The sequence below is a fragment of the Chiroxiphia lanceolata genome, chromosome 8, assembly GCF_009829145.1.
Source record: "Chiroxiphia lanceolata isolate bChiLan1 chromosome 8, bChiLan1.pri, whole genome shotgun sequence".
In the NCBI taxonomy this organism is placed as follows: domain Eukaryota; kingdom Metazoa; phylum Chordata; class Aves; order Passeriformes; family Pipridae; genus Chiroxiphia; species Chiroxiphia lanceolata.
This window is the reverse complement of record NC_045644.1, coordinates 17,718,141-17,740,362: the sequence shown is the minus strand read 5'-3', so window position 1 is coordinate 17,740,362 and position 22,222 is coordinate 17,718,141. Positions and strand designations below refer to the sequence as shown.

The following is a 22,222-nucleotide window of genomic DNA, read 5'->3' as shown; positions in this document are numbered from 1 at the left end:
GTACTAGCAGAATACCAATAACAAAAAACTTCAGGACTCTTTAGATTTACCAGTGTAAGACTAATGTGTAAACTGCAACTGGACTCCTGCAAATCATCCTGTTGAATCACCCTGTTTCTGTGTGGGCTCCCACTCCTCTATTTTTTCTATGGCTAGACTGCTTCTGATTCGGAAAGCTGAAATGCCGTATACTGGGGTAAGGGAAGTGGCAGGAAGGAATAAGAACAGCCCTTTCAACAGCAGTGTATGGGTACATTGAACTAGACATGATGTGCAGGTAGGATCTGTCTATGGGTATGTTGCACCCATGCTCTATTCCTATTTAGTAATACGATAGAACTGTTAGAAAAGTAATTTGTAGCGTATTGTACTGCCAGCAATATGTTTTAAACTTTCTGTTTTCTTTTGTAGGTAGACCATCAGATTAGCACTAACAGCAATGCACCTGTTGATTCTAAGGGTATGTTTCGTATAAAAGAATTGCAACTAAAGCTGGCAAAGAAGCTTTCTTAACATCAATAACTGATTTCTGGCCTATGTTAATAATAAAATGACTACTTGTCAATTTTTGTATGCCTGTGAATTGGATAATGAGGAAGTTATTTGGGCAGAAAACCCAAGGATAAAATGGTTAGAATACCCGAACAGGCATTATATGACCTGGAAAGGTCATAGGAAAAGTAGTACTACTTTAGCTGTGGGCCCTAGTAGTATCCTGAGACTTTTAGAATATCTATGTGTACTTTATAAATCTAATTCTAGCATTTTAAAAACTACCAAAATACTATGTTTGCTTTAAAAAGTCAAAATTAAGTATGCTTGTCAGTTTAATTCTTTGTCTTAAGAGACTTGGATAACTCTAACCAAGCTGTATGTGTTTGATAAAATTTAAAAGTGGAAAAAGAAGTGGCACAGTAAGTGTCTCTTGCAAATAGGTAGGTTAAGGATGTGACTTCCAGACATTTAAGAAAGGGGGTGGGAACTTCAATGAATTTTTGTATGAGTTAAGGGTTTTTTAGAAGGTTGCTGTAATATCAGTTTTCACTTATTAATTTTTTTAATGAAACTCACTTTGCTAGGTCTATATTGACTGGTAATATTTTGTACTTGGCAGATTTGGAAGATACCTCAAAAGACTCAGAACAGTCTGCCACAACTGTGAGAAATTACATCAAGTTTTCTGTTTGGGTTTCATTTTTTGAGATTTACAATGAATGTTTTTATGATCTACTGATTCCTATATCAAATGACAAGAAAAGAAAAACACTACGCCTTGCTCAAGACATCAAGGGATGTTCTTTTGTGAAAGGTGACTAGAATACTTTGTAAATTGCCAAATGTAGTTTGAAAAGTTTGTCTACCTGCAATAATGCTTCTTTCTGGATTGCAAAACTCCTAACTGCATTCACTGTGGCACTGGAAATGCCTCCCTTGAGTGACTGTAACTGCTGAAAGCCTCCACGCACTCCACTGCCTCCATTTCCTTGAAATGGGATAAATATTGGAAACAATTGACAAATTTGTTAGTGGCTCGCTCTTTTCCATTTTCTTAAATACTCCAGTAGTTCTTAACTGTATTTGTAATTGCCTCAACAGTTTTCGGAATTTTTGTTTGTTTTCAGTATTTTCTGTAGAGAAGCAGACTTCAGACAATATGTGAGAAAGTTCAGCCTGACTTCAAATTGGATTTTAATCTCTAATCAAACCTGTAATTCTGTTTTGGGTTGCAAGAATGTAGGGATAATAAATAGCAGTTCAATGTTCGTTTGATGTCATGGGGAAAAAGAGTTTTAAACCTATTTCATTTGTTACAGATTCTTAGAACAATCAAGGCACTAATTCTAGAGTAAGGGCTTTTTTGTAGGCATTTGGCCTGCTGCTTTTTCACATAAGTTGGTGACCCTGAAAGATGTTCAGATGACTTCCCCTTCCTCCCTTCTCCTTTCCCCCCAGCTGTAGTGTGAAATAGAGAAGCTGTCCGGGTAGAATTCTGCCTTGCTGAATATGAATATAGGGCATTCTACTTATATTAGACCTTTTTGGCTTTTCAGTGCTCAGGCTAAGGTTGCTCACTTAATTTGAATGAAACATATTTAGTGTCCTAAGAGAATGAAATAGTGTATTATACTTGTCCTTTTTTTCCTGTGAGAGGAGCCATTTTGATTTTATTTGTCATCATATAACTTCTGTCTGAAGCAGGTGTAGTAAAAGCCTCAAGTAAAAGTAGTATCCTTGCTGTGCATACATTATGCCCTTAATACTTATTTTAGTATTGTTATTTTCAAAACTGTCATATTTGTTTTTCTTAAAGGTTTGCAGTGGGTTCAGATTTCTGACTCTAAAGAAGCTTTTAGACTTCTAAAACTGGGGTTGAAACACCAGAGTATTGCAAGCACAAAACTAAATCATTGCTCCAGCAGAAGGTAAGAAACATTTTGAATAGCATTGGGCATAGAGCGGTGTGTGGGAGGAAGGAGAAACTAAAATATGGCTTGTGGCTTTCAGGAAGGGAAGAGGCTTTAACGTGGTCTAGATTTCTAGGTTTCAGTTTTTGTGTCCTTTAGCAGTATGTGACACATTGCTTTAAGCCAAAAGGATTCAATCCTTCAACAAGATGAACAGGTACTAAAGCTAACAGCATTTTATCAAATACTCTATACAAAAGCACTTAGCTTTATTCCATCTAAATGCCTGAGGAAAAAGCAAAATAAGCGCTACGTAAACATCTCTTTAAAAGTTTGTATCTGATATATATGCTTACATACCGTGATAGGTTCAACAGCATTTTGAACAAATATTGTGGAGGCTAAAAGTATTTTGAAAGTATTGGTCTACTTCATAATTTCTCTTATGATTTCAATTTCTCCTTTTAGTCACAGCATATTCACGGTTAAGGTACTAAAAATTGAAGATTTAGGAACACCACGAGTGATCCGAGTCAATGAGTAAGTTCAGAACAGTCTTTCTTATGGTGAAGTTGTCAATTATTTTCCATGTTGATATACTGGTACTGCACTATATACCCAGTGCTCCCTGTGGGACCTTCCTGCATGTATGGTGGCTTCCCCACTCCCTATGCTCCTATGGTACTTGGCCCTCTCCCTTGGCCTGTCAGGTTGCAGTTCTGTTCTCCATCTTGTCCCCTCTGTTCATCACAGGGTTCTGCCAGCCTCCTATACTCCTGAACTCATGTGAGTCCCCAGAAGGAACAGGATGAGGAGGTGGGGGTGGGTGGAATAGGAAGCATGTTGAAAAAATGTTTGACAGGAAATACGGGGAAATTGGATTGGGCAAGAAACTTTGAGAAGGATGAAGAAAAGCGATCGTTTTGAAAAGTGAATAATTTGTTCATCATGTAAGGTAAATAAAGTGAATTTTCCTGGTCTACTTTCAGATTGTCATTTTGTGATCTTGCTGGTTCAGAAAGATATACCAAGACCCGCAATGAAGGTGACAGATTGAAAGAGAGTGGAAATATAAATACCTCTCTCCTGACTCTAGGCAAGTGTATTAATGCACTCAAGAACTGTCAACAGTCAAAGTAAGTCCTTTTATGAATTGCAGACTAGTTGTGTTTTTTAGGTGTTGCCCACACATTAAAAGTTATTGTTTAAAATATACAATATTAACACTTAAATTTCTGGTAGAAAAGACGTATGAACTTAGGAAGTCTATACTGTAGTCTTGTTTATATACCAGAGTTATCTTTAAACTTGGCTGTTCTTGGCAGCATGTTTGAAGTCTCTCACACCTTAAGATGAAAAAGCTTTGCTAGTGTGTCTTCCTGATTAACCCTACATTTTGTGAATTTATGGGGTTTTTACCTTCCTGACCTTTCCAGATAGGAAGGATGCATTAAAACTAGCAGCTGTGTAGGGGGTCGTTAGTGTATTTGTAGTATAACTTTCTGATCCTAATAATGGGGAATTTTAACAATATGGAGGAAATGTTCTGAAGCATGATCTTGAAGTACTAATACAGGTCCTGTGCAAGTAAAATAAGAAACAGTAACTTTCTTATAATGGTTCTTGTTTCCATCATGTGGCAAAGGTACTTCTGAACCATGTATGTACTCTGGCAGGAGTGTCACTATCTTGCTGAGTTCTGTAGCACTATTCATGTTACTGAATAGCTGTCATGCATCCAAAATGCGTTTGGTGGCAAAGTCATGTTTTAGGAATTCCTATAAAACTTTCTATAAGTATTAAAAACTTCATCACTGGCTGTTAATTTCAAGGCAGCAACTTCTGATTCAGGACATGCCAAACTTGTGGGGGATTAGGGATAAAGTTCTAAAAAGTATCTCTGTGTGTTCGATGTATGCTAGTCTTCTTACCTAGACACTTGCTATTGTCTGTTCTCAGAGGTACGATAAGGGGTGAAAGGGATCTCTGATAGTGTTGGATACTGCATGTCTAAAACTACATAAGTACTTTTTGTGGATGTGGAAAAGAAAACAAAGAGATGGGGTATTGTTTGATGTAGCATGAGGCTCATGTGACCTACTGTAGGCTAAATGTTGAACACTCTTGGCTTAAGTGCTCCCATTGATTGCATTGCTGTAGTGTATCAGAAAAAAAATGTAAAACAGCAATCACCACAGCCACACAAGCTCTTCAAACAACTGTATCTAGTTCAAAACAGTTCTAACTGATTTAAAGACTGCTGCTTTTATAGGTATTTTCAAATCTTCAGGCTGGACAGCTCTTGCGCTGCCTGGAATTTATTAAACTTCTGATCATCTGTTCTTTTGTCTTTAAAGGTTGCAGCAGCACATACCCTTTCGGGAAAGTAAGTTAACTCATTTCCTTCAAGGATTCTTCAGTGGAAAGGGGAAGGTATACATGATAGTAAACATAAGCCGATGTGCTTCAGCATATGATGAAACCCTCAATGTGCTAAAGTTCTCGGCCATTGCGCAAAAAGTAAGTGTGTTGTTGTTTATCTTGTTGCTCCATAACTTCGATTTACTTTAAAGAGCAGGTTCTCTCGCTTTTGAGAATATGAATTTAGTTACTGGATTTTTCTGTCATGTTGCAATGATATTTCTAATTATTCCTGGTTGGGCTTTATCTCCCAGAGCTTTTAAAAAGGCCTTGTTGGGACTTTCTTTTTCCTTCTGAGTGTGGGGGTGGGAGCATCTCCTGCTGAAAATTTGCAATTCCTGTGAAATGTCCAGCCTAACCAGACATGAACTATATTTGAAAGAAATTCCCTGAGATCTAGGTAAATTTCTTCTGTAGTCATAACATGCTTTCACCTAGGAGCACTTCTAGCTGTCCGATATCCTACTGCTATCTCAATTTGGAATATTGCTCACCTGAAATACTGATAAAATAGACTGAGTACCAAAGAGTTTGCAAGGTCATCTTTGTGTTCACAGAGGGTTCAGCGGGAAGGTGGAAGCAGAGTGAGTAGAAGTAAGTGCAGTGATATAACTTTGGCAAAGATAGAAGGTGAAAGTATTGGGGGTCAGTGCTGCAGTCTTAATGAAAACTATGGAAAAGTTTTGTTGGCAGTTAGATCCATGCTTTTGGAATTTGGGCAGGCTAAGTGCATGACCAGAAGGAGCAGACTGTAAGGGTGATAGAGCTGTTCAAGAAATAGAATTTGTAGGATGGTATTCCTGTAATGTAACTAGAAACTCTAAGTAGAGGAAATGGAGAAATTTCTTGGTGCAAGTGGTGGTAACCCTCTTGTAGGTTATCCATCTAGTGAAACTTTGTGTTCTTGGGATCAAAGGAAAGGTTAGACTACAAAGTGACAACTTTGTACTCTAGCTGGAAACCCATGTTGAGTAGTGACTCTGAGTAGAGGATAGGCTGAACATGCTCCAGAGAGCTATAGGAGAGTGCAAGAGGTATGTCTTCAAAGTGCCAATGGAGGTTTTAAAAAATACCAGTAACTTTGTTCTTTGTTTTCTGGATAGGTTTTAGTTATGGATACGTCTATTCTTCCCCAAGATCAGTCATTTGACCAGAAATTGGCAGGAGAATCATCACTGCTTAATGTCACTAAAATGCCAATCTCAAGGAGAAGAGCCACTATCCTGTGGGACAGAACCTTGGAAGATGTGTTTGAAGATGATGGTGACGAGATGGAGGAACAGCACAGTGTATCAAGAGAAGAAGCAGTGCAGGAAAAGGAAGAAAGTAAAGTTGTTATTGGAAAAGAAGAATATATGGTATGTACCAGGGCTACTTTAAGACTCAGTGTAGTGTGGAGCCTTGAAGCAAGGTATTCTAATCCCGGTTTCCCTCATCTCTCACCCCTTTTTTCTGATCACCCTTATCTTACCTAAATATAGTGTTTAGAACTACAAGTGGATTACTTATGACTTAGTGCTTATTGTGGGAAAACTCTATGAAATGTGTCAAGGTACAGACTGAGCAGTAAGAATTACAGATTTGGCTTTCTCTTCTTTTGGTAACCTACGGTCAATGCACAGAAAGTATTACCTGGTTTTTAGCAATTCAGAAGATTGTTCCTTTGTTACTTTATGAACAAGAAAACTCTGGAAACTGTCCTTTAAGGAACAGTCACTTCTAGGGAAGACAAGCAGGAGGGAACAGAGGATTAGAGACAATTTTGTGCTGGTTTCATTAATACCGCCTCAAAAATGGGTATCTGGAAAAAAAGGCCAAATTCTGTGGATCTTAAGCCTGTTTTTAAAGATAACTTCAAGAGTTTTTTGTTATAAACTTAATGTTCTTTGTAAATGCCATCTCTGTGCAAACTTAAAAATTGCTGTTAGTACCAAACAGGTACTTCAACCCACTCATGAATCCTCCTGTTTATGAATAAGCTAATAAAAGACTTTTGCCAGCAGGAGAGTAAAGTGTTGTAGTGTTTAAGGAATGGGAAAAATTTCGCTTCTGGGAAACTTTCTTTACAAAAAACTCAATACTAATTGTAACTCTAGACACTGCTGAGTCTCATAGAAGAGCTGAAGAACAAACTTATTACTGAAAAGAAGAATAAGTTACTACTGGAGCTAAAAGTTCGTGAAGAAGTGATACAAGAGTTTACCCAATATTTTGCTGAGCGGGAAATAGATTTCAAGTAAGCTGGCTTTAAGTGATTTTAAAGTTACTGGTTAAGCAAATTAGAGTAAATTCACTTATTTCTTAAATCTCTCTCGGCTGTAAGAGACCACACTCTTCTACTAGATCTTATCTTCCACTATATCTGTTAATGTACCAGTTTGTTTGGACTATGAGGTCAGGAAAAATTCTGTGTACTTTGATTTTTCTGTGGGATGGGTAGGGGGGTATGTGTATAAATTGTGAGAAGTGTTCGTTCCTGTGGAGCTCTTTCTAAGAGGAGAGCTGCCTTGATAGGTTGTGTGTAGGAGTGACATTTGCAAATTCTTTGGTTGCTTTGGTCTTAGCGATACTCCAAACAGATATACTGGCTCAAGAAGCTTAGGAAAAAATGCTTTTTGTTAAGTGCTATCCATAATCTATATATTTGTCTCCCTCTTGTTCTTTAGAGGTGTGTCTGTGTGGGAAATATACCTCTGTTTTGGTGTAGCAGCACTATTTTGTGTATTGTTTTGCTGTGCCAAAATAAAGAAGAAAGCATCTTTGTTTATAAGCAACTGTATTTATAACTTTTTTGCATCTGATACTGGCTAGCTTTTAGCTGACTTATTTTTCTTGCTCTAGAGAGTGCCTTGATCATGAACGAGCACGGCTTGAAGAAAATGCTGAAAAACGCCTGGAAATCTTCAAGGAACTTGCAAATAGTTATCCTAAAAATGCAGATGAAAAAAAGAAATTAGAAGATCAGCCTGGCAGTGAGCAAACTGGACTTCTGGTATTTTTATCTGTCTTCCCTAAATGTCCCTTTTACTCACTACCTGTTATCATCATGATATTTCTTAAGAATTAGAAGAATGGTTTCAAGGAATTGCATGCAGTGCAACTGTGTCCTCAGCAAGATGTATTTATTCCACTTAATAATGGGGTTGCTGAACCTTGGGATTTAGGAATCTTTGGAGTTTTCTGCATTTCTCCAACACTAAGTGAAAATTCCTATGTACAAAGAGATTGAGGGAAAACTGCAATTATGATATAAAATCCACTGCATTAAGTGCCTGTTTACAATCCTTGAAGCTGATTTCTTAGGCCCTATATATGGATTGCACTGGAGTGATCACAGATTCCTCTCAGGGCAGTTGTAGCTACAACTGAAGCAATGAGAATTATCCATACACTTAAGTCATAACTTGGTTCTTACTTTGAGGCTGTCTCTTGTGAGTTCGAAATCCTTTGTTTTTAAAAAACAAAGAAGAAAGATGTAAAGTCAGTATTTTGAGTTCAACTTTCACATTAAGTTACCACAAAATTGCTTGACCTCACAAACTTTTACTGATACCTGAAAATTTCTGGTGTATTCCTTCTAAAACTGTTTGCTTGCTGTGTTCATTCAATATTCTCATTGAATTAAAAAATGCTAGCTTTTATAGTAAAGTTGGAGGTGATATGTTTATGGACATATAAAGTGGACTGTAATGTTGGGTCATTAAATATTATAAAAAGTAACTGTTACTTGATACTGGACACTTCTGTGTGAAGGTAGACAGAAACTGGCAATCAAAATGCATATGAACTTTCAAGATGGTTTTGAAGTCAGAATTAATGGTACTTATAAGTTTGAATTTGTAATGGTCTTCCAAATTTTCTGTAGAAATAATGGCTTTTGTGTAATTATTTGCCATTTCTAAATGGATATAAATTATCTTTCAGGATGAAGAATATAGCACAGGGCCAGGTATCTGCTTTGATTTTCAGGGCATTATTGAGTCTCTGCAGAATGATATCACTGATATAAAAAATCAGGCAGAAGCAGCACACCAATACATTGTGTCCCTAGAAGACCCACAGCAAACTATAGAATGGCTTCAAAAACAGCTAGAAAAAATCACCACTGAACTAATTGAGACCAAAGAACAGCTGGCAGAGAAAACCAAAGGTAAGCTGGGTCTAGGAGTGATGTGAAAGAGACAAAAAAAGAAATTACTATCTGCTGTGAAATAGAAATAGTAATCTAGTTGAGCAGGATTTTGGAACCAAATCTTATGTATAGCAGTGGTGATCAGTTTGGTTTTTTTATATGTTCAGGTTAAACAATTTTTCAGGCCTTGGTTATTCGATTTTTAAGACAAAACTTCAAACTATCAATTGCAGACTTTGGAATTGTGGGGTAAAACATCCAAATTATTGATTCCTGATTGTAATGCTTATACTTCTCTTATGTTTTGCTGATGCAGTGTTTTCAGGTATCCTGTGAAACATTCGTGGAGGAAAAACTAGCAGTACCTCATCATATGATTTCAGCAGAGGTCTTTTGACATGATCTGTATTTTGTATGGGTTGCAAGGCCCAATTTTCCTGTTCAAAAAACTTAAACAACTTTGAAATGTGTCTTATAAGTAGAAGTCAACTTGAAAATAAATCTATTCAAAAACTACTGAGGTACCAGAAGATCCAAAAGAATGAGTTACTGAGTAAACTATGTAAGGGCTGATTACCTGATGCAGACTTTTTTCCTGTTACAGATTTTGGAACACAGAGGATTAAATTGGATGAGTCTGCTGAGCAACTTAAAGACGCAACTGAGGTAAGTTTCTCATAAAAAAACTTTGTGCAAAATTATTTGCTTTAATACTAAGTTCCAATAACTTAAAATGCTATTACAGTGTGCTTCTAGCCTTTTTTTTTTTTTTCATATATCAAACATAATTTAACTAATCTTACTTCTAAATGCATGGTATAATTAAACAATTTATCACTACCTGAACTACTTTTTTTTTTCTTTTCCAAGAAAATGAATCTACAGAATAAAAGAATTCAAGAACTAATAGGTATTGTGGAGCAAAAAGATAAAGTTATTATGAGACTACAAGGTTTGATGACCCGTTCAGAAGAAACCAGAAAAGACAATGTAAGTCTTAGACATCTCAATTGTCTTTATACAAAAAAATCTTTCTGTATGCTTATAATGGACTTAACTACTTTGGGAAATTGAAATTTTCTGTAAATACTTGCTACTTGCTTGAAATAGTAGCAGGTCAATTGGCACTGAAACTAAAGCCACAGCAAAATGTGTGTGGGGGCGTGAAAAATGGGACTTTCAGAAGCAGTGGTCTGAACTTATTATTGGAGAATTCTTGATGAGACTCTTAAGAGCCATTAAAAAAAAAACAGCCACAGTGTGAGAACTTGAACGGTGAGAATAGCGGAAATGCGTCACTGTCTATTTTTTTGTCTGAATGAAAGAGGAAAAAAAGGAGGTTTTGTTGCAGCAAAAGGCCAATTTTAATTGAAGTTAGAAACTAATAATGTGAAAAGAACAGTCATTCTGTAAATAGACAAAAATAAAAAATCAGTACATTCCACCCACCACCACCATGCATGCACACTTGCTTTAATAGGAATAAATAGCAATAATAGGAATATACTGAGCAGAGTTTGGACTAAGCAGGTATGACATGGGTATCTGCTTTTGATGTGATTAATACTACTTAGAACTGTCTGGTCTATTGATAGATCCTGAATGCCAGAAGTCTAGCTTGACTAAATGTATACAGGCTTAAAAAAAAGATCAAAACATGCAGTTAGGGGGTTTGGGGAGATTTTTTTTTTTTTGAGCCTGATGTCCAGTAACCTGAAATAACTCTGAGAAGATTTTAAATGAAACTTAGTCAGCACTCTGATCCGTTTCTCTCTTCCACTGTAAACTTAAAGCTTTGACCATACTTAATCTTGTATTCTCTCTCTCTGCCCCACAGCACTTTAACTTTTCAATAGTATGAATGATCTAAGAGTGATGAGAGTTGTGGTGACTTCTTACTCCTTCTTCCAAGAGCAAGGCTTTAACTGTCCAGTGTTTCTATGAGACTGTGTGGCATGAAATTTTAAACGTGACCACAAATCTCAAGTCTAATAGAGTAGTCAGATAGATATCTATGTATGGCAGACCTGACTGGGCTTTCAAACTGCATCAGATATGTCATGACAGAAATGATTTGTGGCATTGCTAAAGGATTTTAAAGCTCCCAACTGCCAACGATGATAAGAAAGTGATTAACTTGTAGAACTGACTGTTTGACCTTTGAACAAGTTGGGAATTTTGTCAGCTCTTGACATTGAAAATTATTTTCAGATGGTAAACTAACTTCTCTTACATGTAAATCTTGCATTTTGTAGTTTCCCAGTTTTTTGCTCTGATTCCTGTAGAGTGCAGAATATTGAGTTTATTAGTATTATAAGTTGTACTGGCTTTTGGTTTAAGTAACTGATCTGTAACTGACTTTTTCCTCTGACAACCCCTATACACCTTACCCAGATAGTTTTGTGAAAGTATTTGTATATAAAAAACTACTAAGCCTTTGAAGTTGCACCAATTGAGCACTTAAAAGTAATTGATGCTATTTTAACACAGGACAACAGTCTGACTACCATTAAGAGAAAATTAGCAGACAAGAACTCCAATGAAGTGATTGAAAGCAGCCAATTGAAGGGCTGTGAGGAAACTGTACTGGAAGTGGGAAGAAAACGTTTCTTGGAAAATAAGTCTACTGTGGAAGAAGAGCCACCTACAAAGAAAGGTACAATTTCTAACGTCGCTCAACAGGGGGTCTTCAAAAAAAACTTGATTACTATTCCAGAACAGATGCAAAAAGCTGTGAAGCGTAAACATCGCGTTATGAGGAAGAGATCTGCTACATTAAACTGTAAACGGAAATAACTGTTCTGTAAATATAAACTATTTTACAGAAGGTCCTATATTGTTTACTCCTAAGTGCTTTAAATAAAATTTAGGTTTTTAGACTCTTTCCTTTCTGATGCCTTTTCTCATCTGTGTATGAGCTTGCAGACCCAGCTGTAGTTCTTAGGCAATTTCTTAACAGTAGTTTTTGTACTAAACTTGCTATTGTTGGACTTAATGGAAAGTGGCATCTCCTGCTCAAGTTTTTGAACATTACCTAAGCAAGCCTCAGAGGTGTCAATGACTTATTGATTGTTCTGTCATACTGTTCTGTCATACAGTATGTGCTGCAAAACTTGGTGTTTCATTCTGTATCCATGAGTGTGAACACACCAGCTCTGGTCAAGGTGAGAATGCTGGCAAAGGAGAAAAGCTTTTCACTTGAATGGAAGTCAAATTATTTTAAGTTCACAAATTATATATTTTGTACAGCTCTTATGCTTGCACCTTCAATCCTTTCGCTTTTCTTGCTTTATCTGTGAGCATATCAGGTGAATAAAGTCTATTAATAAGCAAAAGTGAGCTATATGGGACTTGTACAAAATGGTACTTACAAGGGCTGTCTGCCTCTACCCAGCTCAGCTTCACTTTCTCATAGAACTATGGAAAGCATATGTGACAGAAGGGTGAAAGGCCTTCTCTTTCTGTAAAACGAGAATTGTGAAATTCACACGATCACAGAAAACTGAGGCTGCAGACGGTGAATAAACTGAATGGTGGACTATCATTCATTACAGTGTGCAGCAAAAGAATGTGGGAACACTCATTGTAGTAGGTCAGTTTTAAGTTTATGGTGCAAAGTGTTACAGTGAATGGGTTTACCTCAGGGTGGTGACCCATCACTAGTGGGGCTTAGCAGGGCTCCATCCTAGGCCTAATTCTCTTTGACATCTTCATTGATGATGTGGATGTGGGATCCAAAGCTGTACTAAGTAAGTTTGCCGATGATAGCTGTCAACTCCTTGAAGGCAGAGAGGCCCTGCAGAGAGATCTAGACAAATTAGAGGACCAGGCAATCACCAACTCTGAGAAGTTTAACAAAGATAAGTGCTGGATTCTGCACCTGGAACAGGGCAACCCTGGGTGTACATATAGACTAGGGCATGAGAGGCTGGAGAGCAGTGCTACTTTCAGTGATCCTTGTGGCTCCCTTCAATTCAGGATATTCTATGATTCTATGAACAAAGCACTTCTTGCCTTGGGTATTGAACTTCTAATATTTACTGCCCTAGAAGGTGAGAGAGGCAGATAACTCTCATATTCCAGGCATGGTTAGACAAGCTGACAGCCACCAGGTTCATGACTGAGAGGGTTAAGGAGGGTTGCATTGTCTCAGTTCTTCAATGTCAGGGAAGTTCCATAGGAAGTGGCTGGACCTACCAATAGTAGCAAAAGGAGGTAAAAATATTAGGCTAAGTCAACTGATGGTGTGTGATCCAATAGGGCATTTCTGATGTAAAACTATTCCAAGTAAGTGTCATTTGAAGCTAAGGACTAGAGGTTTTGACAAAGCACCTCAACACCTCTCCCTTTTAGTGAAGTATGCACAATTCCAATCTAGTGTGAGGAATATGTGGTATTTTGTCTGATATGCTTTCCGTTGTCTACACAACTGAGCTTTCAGAGAACCATTTCCTAAATCCAAAGTTTTTAATCTTTTAGGATTTAAAAGTATGACTTTATATGCCACAGTAAACCTGCTGTTGTGGCTGATCTAGCAGGAGCACTTGATGTGTCTTATTAGGACATAAAAGCTACAGAAAAGCAAGAGAAAAGAAGTGTCTTGGGGACTTTAATCACTAAATACCAAAACACTGCTGCTACTGCTTCAGCATGATGTTTTTGTTAGTGACTCAAATTAGAGACTATAAAACTTGCTGGATTTGTTCAGAGGATGTTTCCATGCAGTACACATGTACCTATGTGCTTGATGCTCCCAAAGTGAGATGACGGCTGAGCTCCACCTTACTGTAGTTGCAGTAGTCACAAGAATCCATACTATCTTCCTGTAGTACATAGTTATGATGACCTAATCCTTAGTCAGGCTTGATTTAATACTAAAATGCATGTCACTAAAAGGACACAACTGGATTCTAAAACAGTTGTGTGAAATACAACCAGAATCATTTTTGAAGGTGCTGAAATACGTGTGATTTTTAGTTAGAATTGCTCATTACTTTGGGAAAAAAAGAGTCAAGCTAATAAAATACTTATGGAAGTTTGGAGTTGGGTTAATATGTTATAAATCTTTCATGGAGAACTTTATATGCAACATATTAGGTGTGGGCATTAGTAGTTATCCTTTTATCTAGTTTAGAAACCTATTGAACAAAGAAGAGGGGAAGGTTCCAAACACTAAGCAAAACAAAAAAAAATCAAACAAAAAGCATGCTGGAGTTTTAGCTTTACTTTTAAAGTAACATGATATTGGGTGTGAATGAAACTTCTCAGAAAAGAATACAAGAGCACCGATCTGCTAAATGTAGGGTGGGTAATTGCTGGTTCTATTTAAAGGGGTTGTTGAACCAGTGAAGGTGGAAACGAGATATAACTGTGAATGTTATCTAGCTCATAGATGTTATAAATACTAGTAAAACCAGCTAGATTTTTCTGCTAGTGGTATAGAGTAAAGGCTGGAGCCTTACTCTAGAGCCATAACATATTTTTTTAAGTCTTCTGCACACCTCTTTCTGCAAATTATGCCTCGAAGACCAAGAGGGATCTGTTGCAAGTAAAACAGCTCACAGGGCTTTAACTACTTCAAGACTCCAAAATGCTGTAAGGGTGTGGTTTTCAGACAGTGATTATTTTCTGTAGAGCAATTGCAGTTTGTATTGCTAGAGACTTACACTATTGATTTTAATCAATCTGAGCTCTATGGATATTTTTTATTGTTGATGTTATTTTGTTTTTGTTTTTAGGAGATAAGACAGGGAGATGGGAAAATTGCTCTCTTCATCCAAAGAGAACTAATAATTCTGAGACCTATGCAGAAATACTGGCACTGAAGGAAAGAACTGAAACCTTGGAAGGTCAGATAGCTGCACTTGAAGAACAATGCCAAAGAGAAAAAAATAAAAAAGAAGAGTTAAGTTGGCAGATAACAAGCTTGCATCTCAAGCTGTCTGCTTCTGAAGAAAGGGCTTATGGCTTAAGTGAAGAGCTTCAGCAATGTCAAGCTGACTATCAGGAGACTGTTTCCAAATTGGAAAAACAGAAAGCAGTAAATAAGGAACAAGAAGAAAAGATTATTCAGCTAAATAACCAAGTAACAGCTGCTGAACAAAATATAATTGATAAAGTGTCCCAAATTAAAACAATGCAGTCCCAAGTAGATGAGTTGTATAAATGTCACTTAGAGTCTTACACTCTAGATACAGATTTAGTTAATCTAAAGGACTCCTTAGACCCTCAAAAAGATGAACCACAGACAGCTCAAATGAGTCCTGTATCTATGCAGTTCCAAACTGCTTCTACAGCAGATCTAGGACAGGAGAGCTCCTTTCACCGCAGTATTGAAACCATTTGGGAAGAATGCAAAATTATGATTAAGGCTTCTTCACAAAAAAGTCATCGGATTCAAGAACTGCTTCAACAAGTTGCAGACTTAAAGAAGAGACTTAATGACAGTGAGAATTACAGTAATCAACTAAAAATAAAATTAAATGAGTTTACAAGTCAAGATGATCGGTCTGTAAAGGAAAAAGATATTGTGAGTCAGTTACAAGAGCAAATCCTGAAGAAAACTCAGGATTTTGAAAATCAGGCTGCAGAAGATCAGAGAGTAATTGCACAGTTTCAGGAGGAAGTTAATGGATGCGAGGGAAAAATAAGAGATCTTGAATGTGTATTGGAAGCTAAAGATGACAGCATAAAAAAGTTAGAAGAAGTACTTAAAGAAAAAGAATCTACTATTTTAAATCTACAAAGTAGTACGGTAGCTCTCCAAGAGAAATGTACCAGGTCAGACAAAAAACTGAAAGAACTGAATGATCAAGAAGCAAATCTGAAGGATGAAGTTGTGCAGTTGACAGACAGCTTGGGGAACATGAAACGTGCTCTTCAGGAAAAGGAGAAAAATGAGAATGAGCAAATACAATCTATAGAATTGTAAGTAAATAATGAGATTACTCATAACCCTTTGACAATAGACCTAAGTTAAAAATCCCATATGTCAACATCAGTTTATTTTGACATAACACATTTTCTTGTTTGTAAACTTGATTAAACAAACTGCTTCTTTGAGAAGTTTCAATACACTACTTGAATTCCCCACCTGTTTGTTTATTCTTTCAAAAATATAGATCTAAATCATGTGGAACTATTGAGTGGGGGAATAGGAGCATACAAGGAAATTAATTATTTGTGGATTTCTAATAGGTTTGTTGCATACCCTTTCTGAAAGAAATCACATACAGTTTAATGTACCAAAGCAGGCAATGTTGTCTTTGGAAAGGACTGGGTGGTAAAAGGAAAAGAAGAAAGAAAAAAAAACCTAGGGAGTAAACAACAATAAACGGTTGGGTTTGGTAATAGCTCTTCTAGGTGAACAAAATCTACCGTAAGACTTGAAGGAATAATAGTCATAGGAGGGTAGAACTTTCTTCACCTCCCTCTACTTTTTAAGTCTTTAAGAAATAAGAGATAGCATGTATCTGAGAGATTATATTTGTTATATGGTAAAACATTATAATTACGTAAAAATAGCTTTAAGATGCTGTGTAGCCCTTCTACTGACTATAGTTTCTTTAGTGCTGTATCTGAGTACCTGCACATACTCCAAAGTGCAATTTAGAATGAAGGTCTGATGATCCCCAACCCTATACTTGTAAAGCTTTGAAAGGTTTTCCTTTTGTAAGGTCTTGTATTGTATTGTCACTTATCTAAAAAACCTTCTATTAATTAGTTCAAAGGTAAAAATCCAAGATGTCTTACTGTAAACTCTTTGAAATAAATGTGACCGTTTAAAAATGAACCCATCAAACTTATTTTTTGCTTTGTAGCACTTGTGAGGGCAGCATTTGCTGCTATATTATTGGGGTTTTTTATTTGAATTTTTATTTATTTGATCCTTACAAGGACTGGGATGTGTAGTTATCAAGCTCAAACTTGTTTGTTATTAGTCTTATTCCTTTTTGTTACTTTGTATGGTCACCTAGTGATAAAAATGGTTGCTCTACTGTGCTTAAAAAAGTAATATTTAAAAAGATGTCAGTGTTCAGAAATGAGTCTGAGCAGTTTGTTACTTCAGGATCATATCATAAGAAATTGAAATCCAAAAGTACAATTATAAAACTTGTCATTGATCTGCTAGAGCCAAGATTCTATTCTTGAGTAAAACTGGGAAAGAACCTGAGTTAATGTGTAAAAACTGTTTTTTGAGATGTGTAAGACTAATGTTATTTATTTCTAACCCAAGGCTACGTAAAGATCTTTCTGAGAGCTCTGCTCTTGTACAAAGTTTGAAGAAAGATTTGCAGAGGAAAGAGGAAGAATATACAGATTTGAAAGAGAAACTATCTGATGCCAAGAAACAAATTCAGCAAGTACAAAAAGAGGTTGGTGACCATAGGCAAAATGTTTCTTCTGCAGGTTTGGGCCTGGGGTTCTGTTATTAAAACTGGTTTTCACAAATCTCAAGCTACAAATGTTAAAAGTGATTCATAATAAGGCTACTTTGAGCAATATATGTACAGTAACATTGAATTTTAAATTACATAGCCATTGAAGTTGTAAACTAAAGACCAGATGTTAGAACACAGATTAGTAAAGATATTGAAGGGTCACGTAAATTTTTATTAATACCCTTGAGAAAGAGTTGTGAAAGCTATGACTAATCTGATTATGGAGAAAGATTTTATAATCTCTGTAACAACAGTAATCTTACATTGTTATTTGTGCTGACTTCAGACTTGTGGAAAATGCTGATCTCTGAGAGAAAAAGATAGATTAATCAGAAAAGGAAAGCACTAACTTCTAGAGACTTTTAAATCTGAGCTATGTTTCCTATTAAGGTTGGGGAGAAGAAATTAATGAATGGAATAACTCAATACTGACAATTAACATTGGTAAAAGTTAGCAGGCAGTAAGTTTTTTTTTTTTTCTTAGAACCTCATGGGATATTGCAAAAGACTTGCAAGAGTTTAGCCTTGGAAGTTAAAGAGTATTAACATTTTCACCAGCAGCCTTTCCTACTCAGCATTCAGTGTATAATCCTCTGCTTGAGAAATAACAAGGAGTGGATAAGGTCCCATGTCAGAAAACTTTTTTTTAAAGGACAGCAAATTGTAGCTTAATTAGGCCATTTCCTGGTTTGTGGTTTGTTTGGGGTTTTTTTGTTGTGCTTTCAGAGTGGGTTTTTTTTCCTTTATTTGGGTTTTGTGGTGTTTTTTTAAGGGGTGGAATTTTTGTTAAGTTGGTTGGGTTTCGGTTTTTCCCCCCTCCTCTCAAATGTAATACTCTGTGGTTAAAATCCTTTCCTCAGAAGGATCTACAGTATAATGCTCTGCCAGCCCCTGGAATTTAGCTAAGATACTTGCAAAAATTTGACTCTTAATTAAAGTAATTGTTTATTTATCTGACAGAGATTGTAGAAGGCTTATAACTAAATGTTAGTTTTGCTTGCTGTCTTGTTGCAGGTGTGTACAATGCAATCGGAGGAGAAAACCCTGAGGAAAAAAGTTAATGAGCTGGAGCAAATTAAAAGCCAGTTTAGTGAAGAATTGGAGTTCAAACAACGCACAATCCTGAAACTTAAAAAGGTATTTTTTTTCCTAAAATTTTCCTTGTTCTTAATTTTTTCAGCTAATCCAATATTGAGTTTTCCAAGCAGGTGGAGAAAGCTTATACAGGTTGGGGTAAAACAGTAGCCAGCTGAAATTAGTTTTAACAGATGGATGAAAAACGTTTAAAGAAATTCTCATGCAGGGCATTGCTCTATTTAAAACAATTTGACAATCTGCCTAGCAAATACATACTTAATACCTTAAGAGTTTCTGATTAATGACACTTAGATATGTTACTTGTAATGTCTTCCTCTTTTTTTTTTTTTTTTTTTTAAGCAGCTTGAATGCTGCTTTATATTATATGAAGAACTTACTTATTTGGACTGTTTGTCTTAAATATTTGATTCATCATTTATTAAATTCACAATGAAGAGCCACTAATTTCTAGCATATATATTTGTTTCTTTCAACATGTTTTCTTTAATTTGCTTTCAATGTGATATTTAGGAGCAGTTGAATAACGAGAAGCTGGAAGAAATCTCCAAACAGTACGAGAAAACACATAACGGTCAGAAAAAGCCATTATTGTTCCTTTTTTTTGTGTGTGTATATGGAGTGTCAACATAATGGTTGGTCACGTTAAGAACAAATTTGGAGAGTCTTGTGTATTTGTATTTTAAAATACTGAGAAACTCCAACTTGAACATTTAAAATCTCACAAGAAATATTTTTATCGAATCATTATTAGAGATACAGTAAGCAAAGAAACAATCTCAGAATAAGAAATGTAAGCCTTGGAGAAAGTGTCAGTGTTAACTTATTAAATGCTGGGATTTATTTGCCATTTTAGTTGTCCGTTTTAACAAAAGCATGAACTAGCACAATATTAGTTTCTCATAGCCATACAAGCTGTACTCTGACATTTAACACTGAAACACATCTAAATCAAGTTGCTGAGAACAGAATCACTTAAAAATTTTAGATTTGTATAGTTCAGTAGAGATGCCCTATTTCTTTCTAATGGAGCTGTTAATCTCAGGAAATGGGGAAACAACTTGTAATCAAGACACTTTGGGAGACAGTGGTGGGAACTAGGAGGAGGCTTATCTGTAAATTAATTTTCAAATTTTCAGATCTGTGTGCAAAGGAAAAAATAATTGAAGATATGCGGATGACATTAGAAGAACAAGAACAGACTCAGATGGAACAAGATCAAGTGCTTGAAGCCAAATTAGAAGAGACCAACAGATTAGTTTTAGGTAATCTCTTCATGAAAAGGGATCAGGGAGGCAGAATTATTTTGAATGTGTATTGTGATAGCTGCTTTAAATTTCTGGGTTTACTTGTTAATTGTTATTTAGGCATTACTTTCATGTAACAGCAATTTTTTTGAAAAGCTTCTGTTGTCTGTGATCATAGCTGATAAACTCAAGTAACTTTAGTAGAAGGATGTGAACATGGTCAAATAAGTGTTCAAAACTATGCAAGTTCAATGTGAATTCATTTTGTATTCTGACTAGAACTGGAAGCATGGAAGCAGAAATACAGAGAGCTGAATAACCAGAGCAATACTGACTGGCAGCAAAAGATAAGCAAAAATGAGAAAACCATAAATGAAAACGAGGAATTAATGAAGCTGCAAAAAGAACTGAAGGTAAAATATAACATGTAATTCATACATAGTTTTAAAACTCTAACTTACCTTTAGGAGTCTAAATTTTTTTTGCATTGGTATCTTCAAAAGGGAGGGCATGATATGGCCAATTGTTACACGGGTGAAGGAAACCTCCTCTGAAAGCTGCAGTGCACCAGTGCAGTGAAGTCTGGATGCAGTGTCTTTGTAATATCTTATGCCCCATCACTTATGCCCCATAACGAAGTGCACCGTCCCCTGCATTATGCTACTACCATGCAAGGTGCTTCTGTAGCTGGTCTCCTCTTACAGTTATCTTGATCCAGCTCCTGATATCTGTTCCAAACATCTTTCCTGTCAGTTGCTAAGTCAAACTCTTTCAAAATCTTGTGCTTACTGCATGACCTGTGAGCCCTTTCTGTAAGGGAGAGAACTTACTTTTAATTCTCCTTGGAATAGAAAGTAGACTTTCTTTCTGAGTAACTTTACAGGTGCCTTCTGTCTTATGTGGTAGAATGTCTGAGATTTGACTGTGATAGAGGAGACAAGGTTGCTGTGGATTGAAGTGACATTCTTAGGTACGAGCTGTCTCTGCCTTCCATTCAAACTGTACTGCATTCTTTACCTTTCAGTCATGAAGCAGAAGTTAGTTTTCTAACATGTCCTTTAAGGCAGCATAAAAGATTGGGGATTTGTATGTTAAAAGAGCCTCTTTATCATTACTTTTGGTGTAAGTTTTATAGTGTTTGTAACTTACCCGGAACATTTTGAGGAAAAAAAAAACCTCTGTTCCATGAAGATTTGCCAGTCTGAATAACAAGTGCTGAAAATTGATAAATTTTTTTCAATAGGGAAGAACAAATTGGAATGTAATACTTGCATTTGGGAATATGCTGGAATAGAACTGTGCTAGTATTTCTGTTATGTTCTTGAAATTCAATGGTATTCTGAATATTAAGTCTTTTTTTTTTATTTCTACCTATGGTATTATTTCTGGTTTCATCAAAATAGGAAAATGAGGCAAAGTATCAAACTGATAGAAAGAAGTGGCTTGAGGAAAAAATGGAACTCATAAATCAAATAAAAGAAGCTGAGAATCATCTCAACAGAGAAATGAGAAAGTTTGTGGAGAATAGAGAACATCATGTAAAGCAACAAGCAGAAATTGTAAGTGACTGGATGTCTCAGCAGAGTCCTCTAGTGTAAAGCTTTAGTACAGAACAAATGTCATGTCAAGTGTTAACAGTGTGGGCACCTGAGGTAGCTGGCCTTTGTCAGACTTCCCTGACTTTCTCATGTGGCACTACATGAGATCTCTATATGAAAAGGGAAAACTAGGAGGATCATAAGATGAAAAAACTTACTACATAATGAAAGTTACCATGCCAGTTCCTCTCTGTCCTATACTACCACCTCACTATGAAGTCTTCAAATTTCATATTGTATGTAAAACACCAGTAAATAACCTATGCTAAAATGAATTGCTCCTTACTGGAGCTAAGGAAGCTCACTTCGGAAAATAAGGTTTCTTGCTTGGATTTTCTTAAAAAAAAAATAAACAAGAAAAAGCCCAAGCAAACAATTTGTGAGACTTTAGAAGGAAGAGGAAAGGTAAGAAAGAAAGGAAGAGAAGTTGTTAGAAAAAGTGTTTTCCAGATATAGAATAAAAATACTTGATGTATATGCTGGGGATTTGACTAGCATTTGAGTGACTGATGGTTAATAACTAAGATGCCTTACTTGGTCACTGGACTGTGTCAATGTTGTAATTTCTTAAGCATATGAAATTTTTGTATGAACCTCTAGAATCTAAAACTGTATTTGCATCTAGAGGTAGTTAGCAATGACCTTCTGGACCTGCAATCAGTACAGGAGGATGTTAGGAGCTAGAACTACTTTCACTTTATCTGTGACTTTTCTTACCTGAGACTTGTTACTAGCAAAATCTTTGAGCAAGCAAACGTGAGTGGTGGTTCTTAAAAAATTCTCTTCACGAAGAGTATAAATATAAATACAGATTTTCTAATTGAAAAATGGTTTGCTTTTGCATATTTGTAGTGAAACTAGTTCTGTGAGCTTTTTAAGATCT

At 36.2% G+C, this 22,222-nt stretch overlaps 1 protein-coding gene across 4 annotated transcripts in view; it reads left to right on the top strand.

Moving 5' to 3' along the window:
* The window catches only part of KIF20B (kinesin family member 20B), a 38,272-nt gene that overhangs the window by 7,465 nt on the left and 8,585 nt on the right, over nucleotides 1-22,222 (top strand). For all 4 annotated transcript variants that reach the window (XM_032695270.1, XM_032695269.1, XM_032695271.1 and 1 more), the window contains 20 exons: nucleotides 412-460; nucleotides 1,115-1,309; nucleotides 2,312-2,423; nucleotides 2,874-2,945; nucleotides 3,395-3,541; nucleotides 4,763-4,925; nucleotides 5,930-6,184; nucleotides 6,923-7,062; nucleotides 7,668-7,818; nucleotides 8,751-8,976; nucleotides 9,563-9,624; nucleotides 9,829-9,948; nucleotides 11,449-11,614; nucleotides 14,697-15,885; nucleotides 17,195-17,333; nucleotides 18,414-18,536; nucleotides 19,008-19,068; nucleotides 19,634-19,759; nucleotides 20,021-20,154; nucleotides 21,145-21,300. In XM_032695270.1, the coding sequence (XP_032551161.1) occupies nucleotides 412-460; nucleotides 1,115-1,309; nucleotides 2,312-2,423; nucleotides 2,874-2,945; nucleotides 3,395-3,541; nucleotides 4,763-4,925; nucleotides 5,930-6,184; nucleotides 6,923-7,062; nucleotides 7,668-7,818; nucleotides 8,751-8,976; nucleotides 9,563-9,624; nucleotides 9,829-9,948; nucleotides 11,449-11,614; nucleotides 14,697-15,885; nucleotides 17,195-17,333; nucleotides 18,414-18,536; nucleotides 19,008-19,068; nucleotides 19,634-19,759; nucleotides 20,021-20,154; nucleotides 21,145-21,300 (3,786 nt within the window). The remainder of the gene's footprint in view (nucleotides 1-411; nucleotides 461-1,114; nucleotides 1,310-2,311; nucleotides 2,424-2,873; nucleotides 2,946-3,394; nucleotides 3,542-4,762; nucleotides 4,926-5,929; nucleotides 6,185-6,922; nucleotides 7,063-7,667; nucleotides 7,819-8,750; nucleotides 8,977-9,562; nucleotides 9,625-9,828; nucleotides 9,949-11,448; nucleotides 11,615-14,696; nucleotides 15,886-17,194; nucleotides 17,334-18,413; nucleotides 18,537-19,007; nucleotides 19,069-19,633; nucleotides 19,760-20,020; nucleotides 20,155-21,144; nucleotides 21,301-22,222) is intronic.